This window comes from Lupinus angustifolius, chromosome LG04, assembly GCF_001865875.1.
Source record: "Lupinus angustifolius cultivar Tanjil chromosome LG04, LupAngTanjil_v1.0, whole genome shotgun sequence".
Classification (NCBI taxonomy): domain Eukaryota; kingdom Viridiplantae; phylum Streptophyta; class Magnoliopsida; order Fabales; family Fabaceae; genus Lupinus; species Lupinus angustifolius.
In genome coordinates this window covers 10,073,201-10,091,151 of record NC_032012.1, presented here as the reverse complement: position 1 = coordinate 10,091,151, position 17,951 = coordinate 10,073,201, and the positions used below count along the sequence as shown (strand labels likewise).

Sequence of the window (17,951 nt, the reverse complement as noted above, 5' to 3'; positions counted from 1 at the left end):
ACCAAAAAATACACTTTCATCTTGAATCAAAGGTAACTCATTGCGATTTCAGGTAAAATCAAGATTATATATTTCATAACCATGATCGATGATCATGACATGCAACTATAGACATAATTGTGTCGGCTACAATGCCTATAGCTGTAGCCATAATTCCATAAATAAGTATTGCTAATCTGATTTAAGCTAAAAACAATCTATTTTAGTGAAATTTAGATCAATTTTTAATTCTAACATCATAAATACATTTCTCAAACTCCAACAAAAACAACTAAGCAAACTCATACAACATTATATCCAAATTATAAAATAATTATTAAAGCCTAGGCACTAGTGCATGTGCTGTTTCAGATTTGATTCAATGATGCAAACATGGTCTTGAAGAAACCCTTAAATAATTGCACCACCTTAGACGATCATTTCATAGATATGAATAATAAAAAGAAAAATTAAAACGTACGTTTAACAAAATGATTAAAGAAAAGCTTAAGAAAGAAACGGGCACCTATGCAATGATTGGTCCAGAAATTAAGATTGAAGATATTTGAATTAGACAACCCAACCGCGAACAGAGATCATCTGTCTCGAACAGTGTGATATTCTCTGTCCTGAGCCAATCAAAATATTAAATTTTGTCTTTAAAAAATTTCTTTTATTTATGTCGTAACATACGATTGGTCCGGGACGAAGAATGAGATGCTATAAAGGACAAATGATCATTATCTCTTCAACCCTTAAATAAATCACAACTTTCAATCTCTTTAACCAGAGGAAAATCATCACAACCTTTAAAAAATATGATCAATTATTAGAAAAATATGTATGTATTAATATTGTAAAAGTTTGTTACGTTATTACATCATTCATATTTAATTATTATTTACTTTTAAATATAAGTAATACAAATGATAAAGATAATATAATAATTATATAAAAATACTGACATTGCATGAATATTATACCGATAATTTTAATTTTTGGCTAGTAGAGAATTGAATATCATGCAACTACCTCTTGTTGTATCTCAGTAGCAGAAGGCAATAATGGACAAAGGCCAAGGATAATGCCATATAAAAATTGAGAATAATGTATCTCCTTATATCAGGAGATAATTTATCTCTTTTCGCCAGTAAAAATATGACATGTGTGCTATTTGGTTTATTTTTAAAAATATTTTTATATAAAATGATGAAACATGACAAGTGTCATGATTTCACTGGCAGGAGGAGATAACTTATCTCCTTATACCAGGAGATACTCCATTCCCATAAAAATTATTATATTTGGTGTGGGACACTTAATTTGGTAAAGCATTAAAGTTGAGACATAAACTGTTCCATTTTCCATTGCCCATTTCTTTTGCCACTAGTGATTTAACATTGGTCTTGTCTGGCTCCACTTTTTTCCACCTTTTCCATGTTCCTTTATTTCCCTTACTTACCTCCACAATCAATACTTATAAGTTAGATCAATTGTATCTTCTTCTTAGGAATACCAAGACCAAGGTTTTATATAATTAGAGCCTATAGTTTGGAGTGGAAAAAACACTTCCTTAGTGAGGTTATTTGTTTTCAACCACTTGGGAAGAAAATGAACCAAGAAATGAATGGTGTTGAGGTAGAGAGGGTGCATGAGAATATTGTGCATGATAGGATAGATTATGTGTTTAAGGTAGTGGTTTTAGGGGACTCTGCAGTGGGAAAAACCCAAATACTATCAAGGTTTGTAAAGAATGAGTTCTACTTTGACTCAAAGTCGACAATTGGAGTTGAGTTCCAAACTAAGACCGTCACGATTAATGACAAAGTCATCAAAGCTCAGATCTGGGATACTGCTGGCCAAGAAAGGTTCATTTCCTTATTCTATCTCTCACATTTGATAAATGAGTTTTGATATATCTTCTTATAAATCTTTCATTATTACATTTTATAATGTGATGTCAATTTTAATTTAAAATCCTACTATATCATATTAGCATTACTAAGCATATGATGTTGACTTTAGGTGTATGGATATATTATTTTCTTTTTGATGATATTTTATATTCTTTTTCATGAGCTTAGTGCAAAAGTTAAATTAGTTCTAGAAGAATGAGATGGATCTTACATACTTAAAATGGGTGACCTGAATCCATGAATTTAAAAGGGCAAACTGGGTTGACTTTAGAAGGTAAATGTGATTCCAAAAAAATAGTGCTATAAAAATTTGACATAATTGGTTAAGTTATAGCATGACATAATTCAAGCTAGCCCATTATCGAATTTTCTTTATCCATATAATTATCTCTTAAATCAGACTTAATTCTCACTTATCATATAATTTTTAAATAAACATAATGAATATTCTTTTAGCATAAATTATTGGAATAAGATTACTTGTATCACAGAGTGATTGTTTATTCAAATAATACTCTTTTGAGTAGGTTTAATATGACTCATGTGGTTAGATGAGTAACAATTTAAATAGTAATTGGAAGTATATACAAAATAAATACTTGGCTATGCTAAATCATATAAACCATCACAAAATTATATTCAGATTTGTTTTCCCCTATAGTTAGGATATAAAGAATTCAAATTTGCTTACTGGGATTGTCGTAATGGTTAAGAGAAATACATATTAACTACCATCACAATCACTAACAAGACATTGGTCTAGTGGTATAAGATCCTACTGGATCCCTGAGGTTGAGAGTTCGATTTCTGTGACCGAATTTGTTGGGAGGGCAGTCACACACCTCAAAAGAAATTAATTCCTTATTTAAAAAGGTGCCGATAAAAACAATAGAAATACGTATTAAAAAATAAACATTTTGGTAAGAAATGCATGGATGAATGTTTGTATTTTTTTGGGTGCACATAAATAATTATCATAATTTGACATTATATTATATTATTTACATTAGGTACAGGGCTGTAACAAGTGCATACTATAGAGGTGCATTAGGTGCAATGCTTGTATATGACATAACAAAACGACAATCGTTTGATCATGTAGCAAGGTGGGTTGAGGAACTAAGAACACATGCAGATAGTTCCATTGTGATAATGTTAATTGGTAACAAAGGTGATCTTGTTGATAAGAGAATTGTAACTACTGAAGATGCATTAGAATTTGCACAAGATCAAAATCTCTTCTTTTCTGAAACTTCAGCTCTTAGTGGTGAAAATGTTGAGAGTGCTTTTATCACATTGTTACAAGAGATTAATAGGGTTGTGTCTAAGAAATCATTGGAATCTTATGGTTATAGAAAACCTAATGGTGATGCTACTCTTAAAGGGTCAAAAATAGATATCATTTCAGGTCCTGAATTGGAGATTAGTCAAATGAAGAAATTATCCTCATGCTCATGTTAATATTATATTGTTATTCAATGTGTTTTTGCATTAATTTATTTTATATTTCTTCTGATTTATGCTTAATTTTTTTTTTATAGAAATGAATTATTGCTTATAAAAATGTGTCTTAAAAGTTAAAACTCCTAAACTGAAGAAAGGAGGTTTAATCCACTACCACATCAAACAATAAAGATGATAAGAATTCATTTAACTCATGTCCTATCATACTCCATATCTTATTCTCTCCTTATCACCAAATAGACATCAAAGAGAGCAAGTATCTTTAAGGAAGAATGTAACATACCAAAAAAATTATGGTTTCTAATTTAATACTTTTATTTAGTATTATGATTTATCTATTAAAGAATAAAGAAATTTATTTTTTATTTTATGATAAATTAAGTACAATAATATACTTGATTTAATTTTGAAGATAAAGAAATGTTAAGATAAGAATGGATAATATAATTTTATTGTTATTATATTCTTATTGTTATGATTATTATCAGTTTCAGTTATATATTCAAAATATTATCTGATTTTGCAAGATAGTATTTGTAAATATATTATTTTATTCTATCATTATTATCTATGTTTATTACCTTATATTATTCTCTTAAATTTAAAAAATAGTATAAATTAATATTTTTATTATTATCATATTGTTATGATATGAATGATTGCAATATTTTATTTGTGATAAGATTTAAAATTTTACAATTGTTATGAAAGATTAATAAATTATTTAGAGCAAAGTATTTTATCTTTAATAAAAATTAATGAAGATTGAAGTTAGTATAAGAGAATAATAACAAAAAAAATTAGTTGTAGATTTTAGTCTTAAACCATAAAACTTAGCCTTTAGAGTAGATGGAAGAAGAGAAAGGGTGAAAAAAGAAAGGAGATGGAAGTAAGCAAAATATGAAGACTTTTCCGCAAATCATAGGTAATACTAATGTCATTGAAATATTAAACTCAGTAAAAGAATTTATGAGAATAAATTAATTAATTAGATATTATATAATCATCGCTACATGTATAATATTTTTTCTAATCTCTCGTTCTTTTCAAGAAATCTATATTTTCAATTTGATTATTTTAATAAATTCTTTTTACATTTAGGATGATCATGTAGAGCACTAACATGTTACTCACTTTGTGGTTGCTCCTTCGATAACTATGTCATCTTAATAAGTATACAATTTTTGTTTATTTTTTTATTTAGAACAAGTCTCTGCCTCAAAGTTTCACCTATCATGATTTATATTTTAATATATTGAATAAATATTGAAATCTAAGATTTCACATGTTCTTTTATATATATATATATATATAAAATATAATAAATCTACGTTATATAATATATGTTGAATACTTTTATAACTTTGTAAAAAATGTTCCATAATTTTTTTTGTTATTTAATAATTAATATGAATAATTTATATAATTATATAATATATGTTGAATTGCTTTTCTTACTTTGTAAAAAACGTTCCATAATTTATTTATTTTAATTTAATAATTAATATGAATATTGTATATAAGGCTTAAACTAATATAATAGAATTAAGAAGTTAATATGTAAATTTCATTTGTATGACCTTGTTTTTTTATTAGGAAGAATTATTATTTAATTATATTGACTATTGATGAGGGGCTCTATTACCTTATTATGATGATTGATGAGTGAATTTATGATGCAAATTTATTGATTGATGATGAGATTTATGATTCAATTATGTTTTCTATAAGTTTATTAGTCTTTGCATGGCCAAACTTATTCTTAATCACATGAAGATATATTTATTCCTAAATCTTAACTAAATTATATTTACATTAATCTATGAATCAATTATGTTTTATTATTTGTTGAGGGGATCTTTGAATCTGTTGATTGATTTGAACACGAGAAAAACGAATTCGCAGTAACATGAAGACATGCTTATTTTCGAAAGCAAAATAAGACATTTCTACGAACTTGGAACTTCAGGTGATGAGCATGTAGTTCTAATACATGTATTCTGTGTATATTTGTTATAGAGATTTTCCGTCACTATACTAGAGTTGCAATTCAACATCGCGCATATTAGATATATAACAGTGCTTTCAAGTGATGTCTATTTGAGCATAGTAGAATATAACAGGTTTCAGCAGCTCGTATATGAGTGTTGTTGTATGTCATACATGCGACAATGTTTCCTCCAACAAACATTGTTATATATTATCGTTGTTGTATTAATCATATACAATAACGTTATTTAAAAGGATGTTGTTGTATAAAAAATGCCTAGCTAATTTGATCTATTTATATAAAAGGCTTGCCCCAAAATTTACAAATTTTACCTTGTTCCCGTAACCAACCAACAAATAAATACCACATATATAAACAAATATATGTTATCTCTTATCCTTAATCATACCTCACATCAGACAATAAATCATAAAACATAGATAATAATAGGGTTTAATATCTGTGTATCGTTAGGGTTAAAAAATTTGTATTGACAATTCATCATTGATTTAGATTATTTTTATTTAACAGCAGTCAACAATAACTAACATATAAATGATAAATAATATAATGATAGTGTAAAAACAATTACATAATAATAATAATAAAAACAGTTACACTATCGGTATATATATATTAAATTTATAATAACTAGCGTGTTAACATGCGTGTCTGTCAACCTGCTTTCATATCATTTATAATGTATAGTTTGTATGTCATAAATGTCAAGTATAATATTTTATGTTAAATATTTGTAATCTACGGTTGAATTTATTCGAATTGTGTATTCAAAACTGATAGTTATAATGTAAGAAGAAATATTTAACCAAATAATATGGAACATATATTGGTTGGAGATGAACATTGGGCTATACATGGTTTTTTTAGTAAAAATTAGAAAATAGTAAGGGCAAAATAGGGAAAACCACAAATTATACCATGATGGGTGGTTCGGATAGATAATAAATTAACAATTTATTTTAGTTTACCTTACATATTTTTATAGATATAGGACACGATTTGCAACAAAACATTTCCTTCTACTCCTATAAAGTGAATCCCTCATCTAAGAGGGCCTGAGTTATTGGCGGAAGAAGATCCTCCTCTACTATTCTTCAAACTTATAACACGATACAATTTCCTTAAACCCTCATCACCATCATCATACTCATCATTCTCTCCCTGCCGTCCGATCAATCCGCTCCTCCTTCTCCCATCACCGTCCATTTCCAACACACTGATTATTGATTTAATAGCTCGACTCGGTGAGTTCCGATTCACGATCATCAACTCGCTTATCTCAGCGTGACTCAAACTCGTTCCTTTTTCAAAAATCTCTTTCACTTTAACAAATAATTTATGCTCTTTCACACCAAGGTAGTTATTCGCCATTGTTTTAAACGTTGAAAAATCACAAAGAGGAAAATTAATATGGATATCGACCCGACCCGGTCGAAGAAAATTCGGGTCAATATTTTCCTTTGTTCGCATTGTGAAAACCATTACTCTCTCTTCACAACTTAGAATTCCGTCCATGAAATTCAATAAACCTGAACAACTCAACGATGTTTTCGTTGCTGTTTTCTCATTCTCGTGAAGAAACTGGTCTAGGTCTTCGATTACGATAATCGATTTCGGTTTTGTTTGAAGGAGAAGCGATTTGAGATTTGAATCGGTTTGAATTCGGAAGAGATCGGTGTCGTAAACGTCGTATTTGAGGAAATTCGCCATGGCGGCTACGAAGCTTGATTTTCCGGTACCGGAGGGACCGTACAACAGAAAACTCCGTTTCCAAACACGGCCTAAGCGATGATAGTGTTGTTTCGCTTTCAGGAATGATGTGAGATCGGATTTAATCTTGTTCTTGAGATCGGTTTCTATCGCCATTGTTTCAAACGTTGATGGATGAGTGAACGGAACAGATCTCCACCGTTGATTTCGATCTCCATCGTCGATCATAAACAACCGCAAATCGCGTTTTCCTTGTTCTTCAATCTCATCTGAAACCGTGAGAATGTAGTGAAGATAAGGACGGAGAATTCTTCTCTTATCTACTTTTCTGATCTTCAAAACAAACGTTCTAAGCTTTGAATCGTTGAACCAGAAAACCGTGGCTCCGAGAAAATTATCTTGGATAATCTGATTAGGGTTTAGGGTTAAAACGATGTCGTTTTCGTTCTTCCCGTTAACAAGGTTGGTGAAATCAGAGTCTTCGATAGAAGAGAGAGAGTGTAAATAGAGAGAGATTTTTGTGTAAAGAGGATTGTGATGAAACGTTTCGTTTTGGAGTTCTGGGATTGTGAGAAACTGGTACACGTGGCACCAATCCTGTGTTATTCTCCATAGCTTATTAACCGTGTAGATTAATCCGGTTTTGAAAAGCAATATGCGAAGAAGAAAGAGGAAGAGAATGAGGATTATGAGAAATATGAGATTGTAGAGAAGCATGTTGAGGATAATAGCTTTTTTGGAGATTAAAATTTGAAGTGATTTTTTTGAGTTGCAGAGTGGAGGGTAAAGTAGAGGTACTCTTTTATTGAAGTTTGATTCATTGTTTGCACTTTCCACCTATATATTTTATATTTGTATTGTATTTTGATCACTTTTATAAATTAATAGAAAAATGTATAAATTACCTGAACTTGTTTTTTGCAAGTAGGATCAATGCAATATTTTTATTTTATAATTATCTCTTAAACTTTATCAAGATGTGAAATTGGTATATGTATAATTATATTATTAAATTACTCAGGTAACAAGAAATTCGTTGTATTCAGATTTACGAGAGTAGTAACGCAATAATACAAGTTAAGCAATGACGATATTTGGATGAAACCATCATCAAAATATAAAGTTGATTGAGAAAAAGAAAATAAGTACTAAAAGTGATAAACACAAAAATATTGTTATATATCTATACTATATATAAAGGTAAAATACGGTGTGATTTCCACCATGGTGTAATTTTCACTAACTATTTTTTCCTTCACATTATTTAATTTTTACAAAAAACCATATAATCCTAATTAACAACCACCAACATATTAATTAATCACATCTCTTACATTAAACTAAAATTATCATAAACACACAAAAACTATAATGTAAAGTATACCAAATACAACAAATATAATATAAATATGCTAAAGTATTAGAATATTAAAAAATAACATTAACAATGAATATTAAAAATGAATGGGCAAGATTTTTTTGTTGCTTTTAATTAAACATTATCTTTATGCAATGGTCAATTTCTTATTTACAAAATGTATAAAGTTTATGGTGTTTCCATAGACTCTTCGCTAAATTAATTTATCTAATTTCACACATTAAAAAATAATTAATTGATTTAATAAAAAATCTAATTATTATTTAATATATGATATATAAAAAGTTATTTCAATTAAAAATGATATTTAGATTATTGAATTTACTTATATTTAAGATAAAAATATTAATTATTATTTTAATTGAGACTAAAAAAGGTATGTTATGATAGGTTAAAAATATATTCATCTAGTCTGTTTTATAAATATATCTAATTTTACATATATTGTCAAAATTAGTTAAAAGACAATTAATTCTTTTGATTTAATAAAATATATCATAGTTTGTTCGAATAAAAACTAATATTGAAAAGCTGTAAATACAGTTAAATTTACTTATAAAATATTGATGTTTTTCTTCCATGAAGGCCATATGAGCAGGTTTAGCACGAAAATGATGTGTTTTAATTAATATTTTATTTTTCAATGAACTTGTATCGTGACATACATTACAAAATTATTTTCTTTTCAAAACCTTGCATAATGTATATTTTATTTTTATATGTTAGAGGTGAGTGGTAATGAGAATAATATTAAAGTATAATATCTTTCGACAATATTAAATATTTTATGCTATTAAAGAAATAATATAATTAAAATAAATTAATTTAATATTTGTTTTGAAAGGTAAAACAATAAATAAAAATCTATATATATTTATACTATCACCATGATATAATTTATACTTTCTTATTTTATCCTTTAACATTTTTTAATTTACACAAAAAACCATATAATTATAAGTAATTACCACCAAAATATTAATTTAAAGTTGCAAGAAATTCTCTTACATTAAATTAGATATTCTAATAAAAAAACAAACTATTCAAATCAATGATAGATGAGCTGTGAAATATGATAATTTGATAGGTGACTAAGTTTTGGTTCTAATGTTTTGATAGTTAAGGTTATACAAATAGATAGAACTAATTAAATAATAGGAAAATTTAGCATAGTTTGATTAAAATATATTCATTTAATCATTTAAGAGGTGAGAAATTATGTAATAAAATAATAAATAATTATATAGTCATAAAAGAACATATAGTTTGATATTTGATTTTAAAAAAACATCAATATATATTTGGAACAAAATTAAAATTCAGAAATGGGAATTATTTACATTGACAATTAATTATTGTTAATTTTACTTGATATGTGTTAAACTTATACCCTTTACTCATTTTCCCCTCTGATTCCATCTAGATCATCATATTCACAAATGAAGAACATCTGTTCCAAAACCATATTCCTAACCTTATCTTTTTTTTGATGCAATTTTTTTGACACATAGTAAAAAATTAAGATATCATTTTAATGGTTTTTCTCTTCAAATTTTGTGTGCTTGACTCTATCTAATTAATTGACATCCACATTGAAAAGACACGAAGCACCCTTTTTTTTTTAAGTTGGTGTCATGCTTGGACTTTTGTTTGGGTAATTAAAAAGTTCTTTCTTCATTACTTTCTTTAGGTAAATAGGGAAAAAGAATGAGAAAAAAACTATATCGTTTTTAAATGGTAAGAATATTCCAAATTTTATATAAAAAGATTAACTTTTATAACGGCTGATAGTATATTTTAATGAACGTATCCCTTTTGATTTAGATTGAATGACTTTAAGAATAGTCACTTTAATGACCTTAACAAATCCAAATAATTTTATGAGAATTAGGGGGGAAATATCCTAAATTTTATGTCTTTTGCAAATAGGTTTTATAAACTACTTTTTCTTCCTAATTAATACTTTTAAACTTTATTAATTAGTAAAATTGGTCCATGTGTAAATGCATTGTTACATTATTAATACTTTGACAAGGAAATTGTTGCAATTATATTCACAATAGTGTCAATACAACAATACAGGTTAGCCATCATTGATGTCCATAGAAAACCATTATAAAAAAATAAAATTAATTGATAAGAAGATTATAAGTAAATTTTAAAGTTAATTAATATAATAATTTATATATATATATATATAATATTAACTAAATAATAACGACTTAATACCCAAGTTTAAAATAAAATATATCGGAAAAAACCTCATTATTATTAATTTAATATTATCTTTATATAAGACCAATTTTATTAACAATTAAAGTTTAAAAGATAATCATAAAAAAGAAATATTTCATAATAACTACTTACAAAAGATATAAAGTTTATATTGTTTTGATAGAATTTTTTAATCTAGTAAAGTTACTAATTTTGAATTCACCAAATCCATATTCCACTTACTTTCCATTTTTTGTTTATAATTATGTTGTCCCTGACAAAATCTTAAAGCATCCCTGATGGGATTGTATGGAATTGCATAAAGTTTGGTAGTTTTGTGAAACAATTATGCACGAGTTGTATATATGATTGAGGAAGTAAAAAGTATATTGTGGTTTGGGAAATAATAAAAGTATCTATTATTCATAAATATTTTTATCTAATAATAATTTTGCAAATAAAATATTAAAATTATAATTAATTAATAAGGATTATATAATTTAGAGGGTTAGCAGTGTCACCCCTCATTTCTAAAACTGAATTCACCATCTCAACCAAAATTCCACACCAAAACTTAAGAGCACTAAAATTATATTAACTCATTAAAATCCAAATTAAAAAACCAGAGGTTAAAACCAAAAAGGACACAAGCATATATTTTAAAAATGAAAATGATAGAGGGAGAACGACAACATCAATGGAAGCTTCTAAAATGCCACAAAATTTTAATTTCTATTTTGATTATTTCCAAATAAAATATTTATATTTTATTTTATATATGAACACTACATATCTAATTAAAACAAACACACGTGCCCATTGCTATTGTTTTGAGTACTTTTCACCATATATATGTTTAAGTTTTAACTTGTATCCTTAAATTTATACTATAGTCTTGAAATTTAAAAAAAAAATATATAGTTGTGATTAAACTTTTTAGGTAAACATTTGGTGATCATCAAGTAATTGGACAACATATGATTTCCATAACTTTGTTTTTCTTTGATATATTTTTGAAAAGTGTATAGGAACAGAAATTAAAAAAGAATAAGTACAAGATAAAAATAATTATATGCAATATCAAATACATGTAATGGAAATCGATATTCAAGTATCTGAATTTAACTTGTATTAATTTCGATGTTTGATGAAACCTAATGGAAATTTTCATGTAAAACTTACATGATATTATTTTATATTTAATTTCTTTAAAAAATAATTATCTCCTTCAACTTAGGGTTATGTGCATTCTAGTCCTCAAACTGTGAAAACTTGATTTCAACAGTTAAAATTTGGCACATTATTATTTTCAAGAACTATATATGATCATGTGTATTTGAAGATTGATTAAATACACATGGCTTAAAGTTGAAGGGGACAAATTATTATTTTCTAGAGCTACATATGCTCTACTTGATTGTACTCGTGCAAAATGCATATATGCTTTAATTTTTGAACTGCATTTTCTTTTGCTTTTGTCCTATGCAGTTTCACAAAAGTAAAATAATATATGCAAGTTGAATTGTATCTTCAATGTTTCTGTTCGTGCAACTATAGGTTTCTGGCATATTTTTATTTTATCTTTTGAGGGTCATAAAATCTTGCCTTGGTTGACATACATGTGATAAGATATTCTACAAATTAATCATTAATCCGACAAATGCAACCTTCTAATTTGGCAGTGTTTGTTTTGGAAGGCATGTTAGATAATACATGGGCTTCTAATTATATTGAGTAATTCATTCAAATAATTTTAAGAGTGATTTTGTACATATGGCGATTGAAAAATTATGTTGTGAGAAGAGCTCTATTCCTTTCAAGTTTTTAGGAATTTTGGTTGGTACTAATCCAAAAAGGCTCTCAAATTACTTGGGTTCTAGTTATTGCCTCCTTCATTTAGGAACAAGAAGAAGTAGTAAAAATCTTATAATTAATTCAAGATACAAGACTTGTATAGGACTCTTTCACATAGATCTCGGGATACGAGACCTTCCTTCAACTACGAACTAAGCCTTTTAAGTTGAAAGAAAGGAGTGGATCGGGGGATTTGGAGACTAGTACTCGGTTTGTAAAGCATATCAAGTGATTCAAAAGAAGGATCCTATTTGTGAAATAGGTTTCTTTACAAGAATGTGCGTATGCAATATCCCATCAAAGATGAGGTACTTAGCATGAAGAATATCTTTGGATGGTGTGCCAACAAAAGTGAACCTAGTTCGACAATGTATCTTAGAAGATCAAGAGTCATGTCAATGTGCTTTGTACCGTCATGGATGAATCAACAAATCACTTATTTTTCTCGTGCTCTAAGTCCTATTGTGTTTGACAAAGTTTATACTCTAGGTTTGGTCTTCAAGAGGTGATGGATTTAATTTTCGGAATCTTCTCAATGTTCATTATCCTAGTTTTAAATTTTCTTTTGTGGAGTGGGCATTGAACCTATTTAATTGTATCTTTGATTGAATTTTATTTATTTATAATGTTTAACTAAATATATGGATAGAATTACCACTTATTCTCCTAATACTTGATTTTCCTACTTAATGAATTACATTGCTGACCACAAAATGGTACTATTTTATTGGAATTAACCGCAAAAAATCACCCAAAAATAGTTAAATGGTTTATTTTTGTTTATCAAATCAATAGCTTACACTACAAATTAATCATATTGTCGCCCCTCCTCAAATGGTCAAGTAACTTGCAACTAGGTCCAAAGTCGATTTCTTTTTTTATTTTAAAATTTTACGTAAATTTATATGAATTCTTCATGCAGATGAAAGAGTATCATTGGGTCGGCCGGTTAAGGTTGTGAATTGTGAATCACATCACCTTAATATAACCCTCGGTGGTTATAAAGTAACTATGAATCATATTGATGGAACCACTTGGTAGATTTAGGACATGGAGATAGGGTGTAAATTATATTTAGGACAATGTTATTTAATTCGGCATAGGTCAAACTAGAATGGATACTTAACCAATTTAATTCGCTCATTCGATTAGTCGTGAATCAAAACCACTATGAATTGATTCGATTTGACTATTTTATGCATAAAACAATGATTTTGATATTCAAACCGACATAATCAAATAATTTATTTATAAAAAAAATGTCAAAAAATGATTTTGTATCGGGAAGAAAAGATTTCAAATTATTTTTTCTTAAGTTTATAGTTATTGGAGTTTTTTTTGTTGCAAAAATGTTGGTTATTTAATTAAAAAATTTATATCTCATTGTTGTAGTAAAAAAAAAATTGTTGGTTGTTTAATTAAATATTTATGTGATGTTAACGTTTTTTTTAAGTCTAAAGTTATTAAATGGCGATCTTAGTTAATATTATAATTTTTTTAGAGTTTTTAATATAAATGGATTTAATTAGTCTAAGCAATACCACTATTCTGTTCATTAACCTAATAACTCGAATGAGTTCATGATAAATATGAATTTAATAAAGCAATTAATTAAGTTGTCAATAATGTATTAGAATATGATAGATTGATATTGATGCAATTTTATATAACTAAGAGTGTAAAAGTATTAACCATAATGTTTATACATACAATTTTGTTTTCCGAATTAGGCCAAAATAGATTTTAATTACAACTTTTTATAAACAAATACGATATTTCATTCACAAAAAAATTAACTCATATATTAAGATCATGACTCGACAAGAACATATGATGATGGAAAGATAGATACATAATCATCATTACTTCTAGTTAACAAATTCTTGTAATACCAAATGATGATGAACTTGGGTGGATTGTGACATGTGCAATATGCTATGGATGTACGAGTACCTATTTTTTTACTACTAATTAGTTAGAAACAAAGGTTTAAAATATAATTACTAATTGGATAAAATAATGTAACTATTCCTAATTGCTTTGCCGTGACGTACGTGTAGATAGGTAAACATTATATTAATTTCATGGCCAACTATATGGCGTATGTATTAATCCAGTAATAACTAATCAAAGATGTATAATAATGCATTAATTATTTGCAAGAACTATTTTTATTAATCTTTGTAATGGTTGATTATAGGATGTGAGTAAAGCAAATGATACGTAACACAACAACTATGAAGAGTATTCGTCTTATTTGCCTCAAAAAAACGTGCCCCACATGCATGCATGGTCCTTTTTTTGGGGTACAAAACAATGATACTTGACAACATAGTTTAGGAATGGGGATCACCTGTCCCAAAATGAGTATGTCCCTATGTTTTTAGCCAATGAAATTTATTCGAGTAATACAAATATGTTATTTTATGATTTTAGAATTTTTCTTTTTACTGAAATATCACTTTTTTATTGGTCTGATAAAGAAAAATGAGACAGGTGATTTGTGTCCATAGTGTAGAAGCAAACTGACATAAAGGTTAGTATGTCATCACTCACCTCATAAGACTGGCCAGCTAGTGCATAGTTGTTCATCGTTTTGTTGTCTTCTCTTCTTAAAACTTCGTCATGCTTATTATAGGGCATGAATTTCACTTACAAAAACCCCAAGTTATTCTTAACATTATTCTTAACTTATTATGTTTTCTATCATGTCATTCTTATTTTATAAAATATGTTCTTAAATAACAACAAGGAGAGAGAATAAAAAATGTAGATATTTGGTTAAAAATGTGGTAAGTTGTGAGACCTAAATAAGAATAAGAATGATATTTGTTATTATTGTGATGAAAAAATAGATATTGTTCTTATTTCATGAGAAGTTGTAATAAAGTTATAAAATAATGTGTGAGATTCAAATAAGAATGAAAATATTGTTTGTCATTGTGATCTAATGACTTTTAATCTGGCTTTGGAAAGAACAATTTCGGCTAACCTATATGTAGCTTTTTATATATATATACTGGGAGTGATACAAGTAAGAACATATTTCATAAAAAACAAAATCGTGAGAACAATAAATTTAGATTTTAAAATCATACATGAATGGTAACATTAAAAGTTGGTTATTATGAGAAAATGATTAAAGTGACAATATGTGTTATTGTGATAAATGAGAATAATTAATGTATTATTAAATCTTATTTAATTTGAACAACGAAACTTAAAAGATGTATGCACATGATGTTTTAAGTGATTACGTGACCAATAACTATATTTTAATCCTAAACATCTAAATATAGTTGTAAGATCCAAATTTATTATTCTCATATGTTTTAGATGAGAACCGTTCTCACTTGAGTCACTCAAGGAATGATAGTTTTGATTAATATTTGAAGGTTTTGCTAACTATTTTTAAAGAGTAATCCATAAAAAATCCAAGTGTAAAATTAATGTTGAAAATTTTAAATATTCACTCACAAGTTAAATACACAACTTTGCTTTATACTTTTTGTTGTTCAAAAGCTCAATATAGGGCATCGGATCTTTTCTCTAGAAAATATGAATAAAGTTATGGGTTTGGATTAATATAAATGAGTTGAGAGTAGATGACTATATATTTATATTTTATGTAAATCTAATATAGAAGACAATAATAGCCATAAAAACAAATCATTATTCTCTGATACATAGTAGACGGTAGTCTCTTAATATCCCTAGAGACTTAGACGCAATTGACTGTATTTCATTATCAAATTTCTCATGTTCATCTCTCTTTTCTTGATTATCTTTTAATATTTCATTGCTCACTTGTTCCCAACACTTTTTGTTAAGAATAATGGTTAGCAAAACTCATGAAATAACTTTATAGTATCCGGTGATGAAATGACATCTTTTGATACACAACAATTGGAAAAAAATTGGATTCTAAATCTAATACTATGTTAAAATTGATCACAAAACCAATTAACAATTACAGAAATATTCCAATATATACTTAAAATATTTCTAAGAGAATGATGTATGAGACTCATATCCAATAATCCCATGCCATAAGGAAAATAATAGAGTGAGAAAGTAGTGAGGAGAAGGCTATAATAGTTCCATTGACAAGATTTCAGAGGCAAGAAGCCCCAACATAAGTCCTTCATGTCTATTTCATTATGTAGACATGATAGCATATGTATTATTTTATTAAAGGTCATCAATGAGAACTTAACAAAATGATAAAGTAATATGCTTTTAGCATTTAGGGCACATATATACTTGTATTAATAATGTTGGTTATAAATTTTGAATAAATTAGCAAATCTCATTAAAAAATGTCATTTTTTCAACCAAAAAAGTAGTTATTGGCTATGAATTCATGAGTGCTGATGATAACGGTGGAACAATCCCATACTACATCCTTCATAGTTCATACATATTTTTTATGAAATAAAGAGAAATAAACATAAATTTAGTTTCTCTTTTTTCTCATAAAATGTGTATAGATAAGATATTTTGGTGATTCTAATCTTGAGATCAAAGGACACTATCTTGGTGAAAAAACTAAGGATATGAATTATTTTGTTGAAAGGACATGAGATTTTGTTAAGATAAAGCACATACTTAATGGATTATAAATATATGATAAATTTTCCATGCTCTTCTTTTCCATTTTACTTTGAAAAGTGCTCCTCTCGATCTCTTAAAGGGTGTTTTTTGGGTAAATAAACCCACCCGTGCAAAACGTAGCACTTACCCCCATTAGGCTATGCTACGAGTCTCAAATAGATATTCTATGTTATTATTTTTACCACTAATAAGAAACAAATATCTTATTAAATATTTTAATAAGTTATAATTTAATTTTTTAATGATGTGATAGTTTTTATCGATAAATAAATATAATGATATAGAATAATGGGTGTAGAAAGATTTCTAATGATGAACATCCTATATTAAAGGATCTAAATGTATTTATGTAATTTGCTAAATTTGAAGAGGGTGAGTTGAATTAAATATCTTTATTTATTTTCACTAGTCTATGTTAAAGATAAATATGATAACTTCAACGTCTATGTTTGTGAAAAACCTATATTTCCTGATTTTATTTAAAAACAAATGCGGTGAAGTGTATATGAAAGCATAATTTATTAATAATTTATTGGTCAAGCTAAATATTCTCTGCTCCAATAAAAAAACTTTAAACTTCACAACTCAACGGTGACTCTTTTGAGTTTCACGAATATTGTATTAGTCAAGTTTAACTAGAATAAATGAAAAACCGCGTTTTTATCATTGAATATATATGAAGATAAGACTTCACAAAAGTCACAAATTGAAGACACTAGGTACTAATTTTAAGCATTCTCAACGAATGTTAATTAAAGAAAGAGAATCCATGAACCATGCATTAATATATTATTTAACATTCTATTTTAGT

The 17,951-nt window shown here is 27.2% G+C and overlaps 2 protein-coding genes across 2 annotated transcripts; one reads left to right on the top strand and one right to left on the bottom strand.

Moving 5' to 3' along the window:
• LOC109345731 (ras-related protein RABA3-like) lies at positions 1,343–3,392 on the top strand. Its single transcript, XM_019584911.1, has 2 exons — positions 1,343–1,847; positions 2,906–3,392. The coding sequence occupies exons 1-2, from the start codon at positions 1,591–1,593 to the stop codon at positions 3,354–3,356; spliced, it is 708 nt and encodes a 235-aa protein (XP_019440456.1). The 5' UTR covers positions 1,343–1,590; the 3' UTR covers positions 3,357–3,392.
• Positions 6,412–7,883, bottom strand: LOC109344617 (AAA-ATPase At2g46620-like). The gene has a single exon (XM_019583375.1). The coding sequence runs from the start codon at positions 7,795–7,797 to the stop codon at positions 6,412–6,414; it is 1,386 nt and encodes a 461-aa protein (XP_019438920.1). The 5' UTR covers positions 7,798–7,883.

Excerpts from the sequence above, each read along its gene's own strand:
- LOC109345731 (XM_019584911.1), top strand. The coding sequence starts at position 1,591 with ATGAACCAAGAAATGAATGGTGTTGAGGTAGAGAGGGTGCATGAGAAT. Across the intron at positions 1,848-2,905 it reads GATACTGCTGGCCAAGAAAG|GTACAGGGCTGTAACAAGTG; the intron begins GTTCATTTCCTT and ends TATTTACATTAG.
- LOC109344617 (XM_019583375.1), bottom strand. The coding sequence starts at position 7,797 with ATGCTTCTCTACAATCTCATATTTCTCATAATCCTCATTCTCTTCCTC.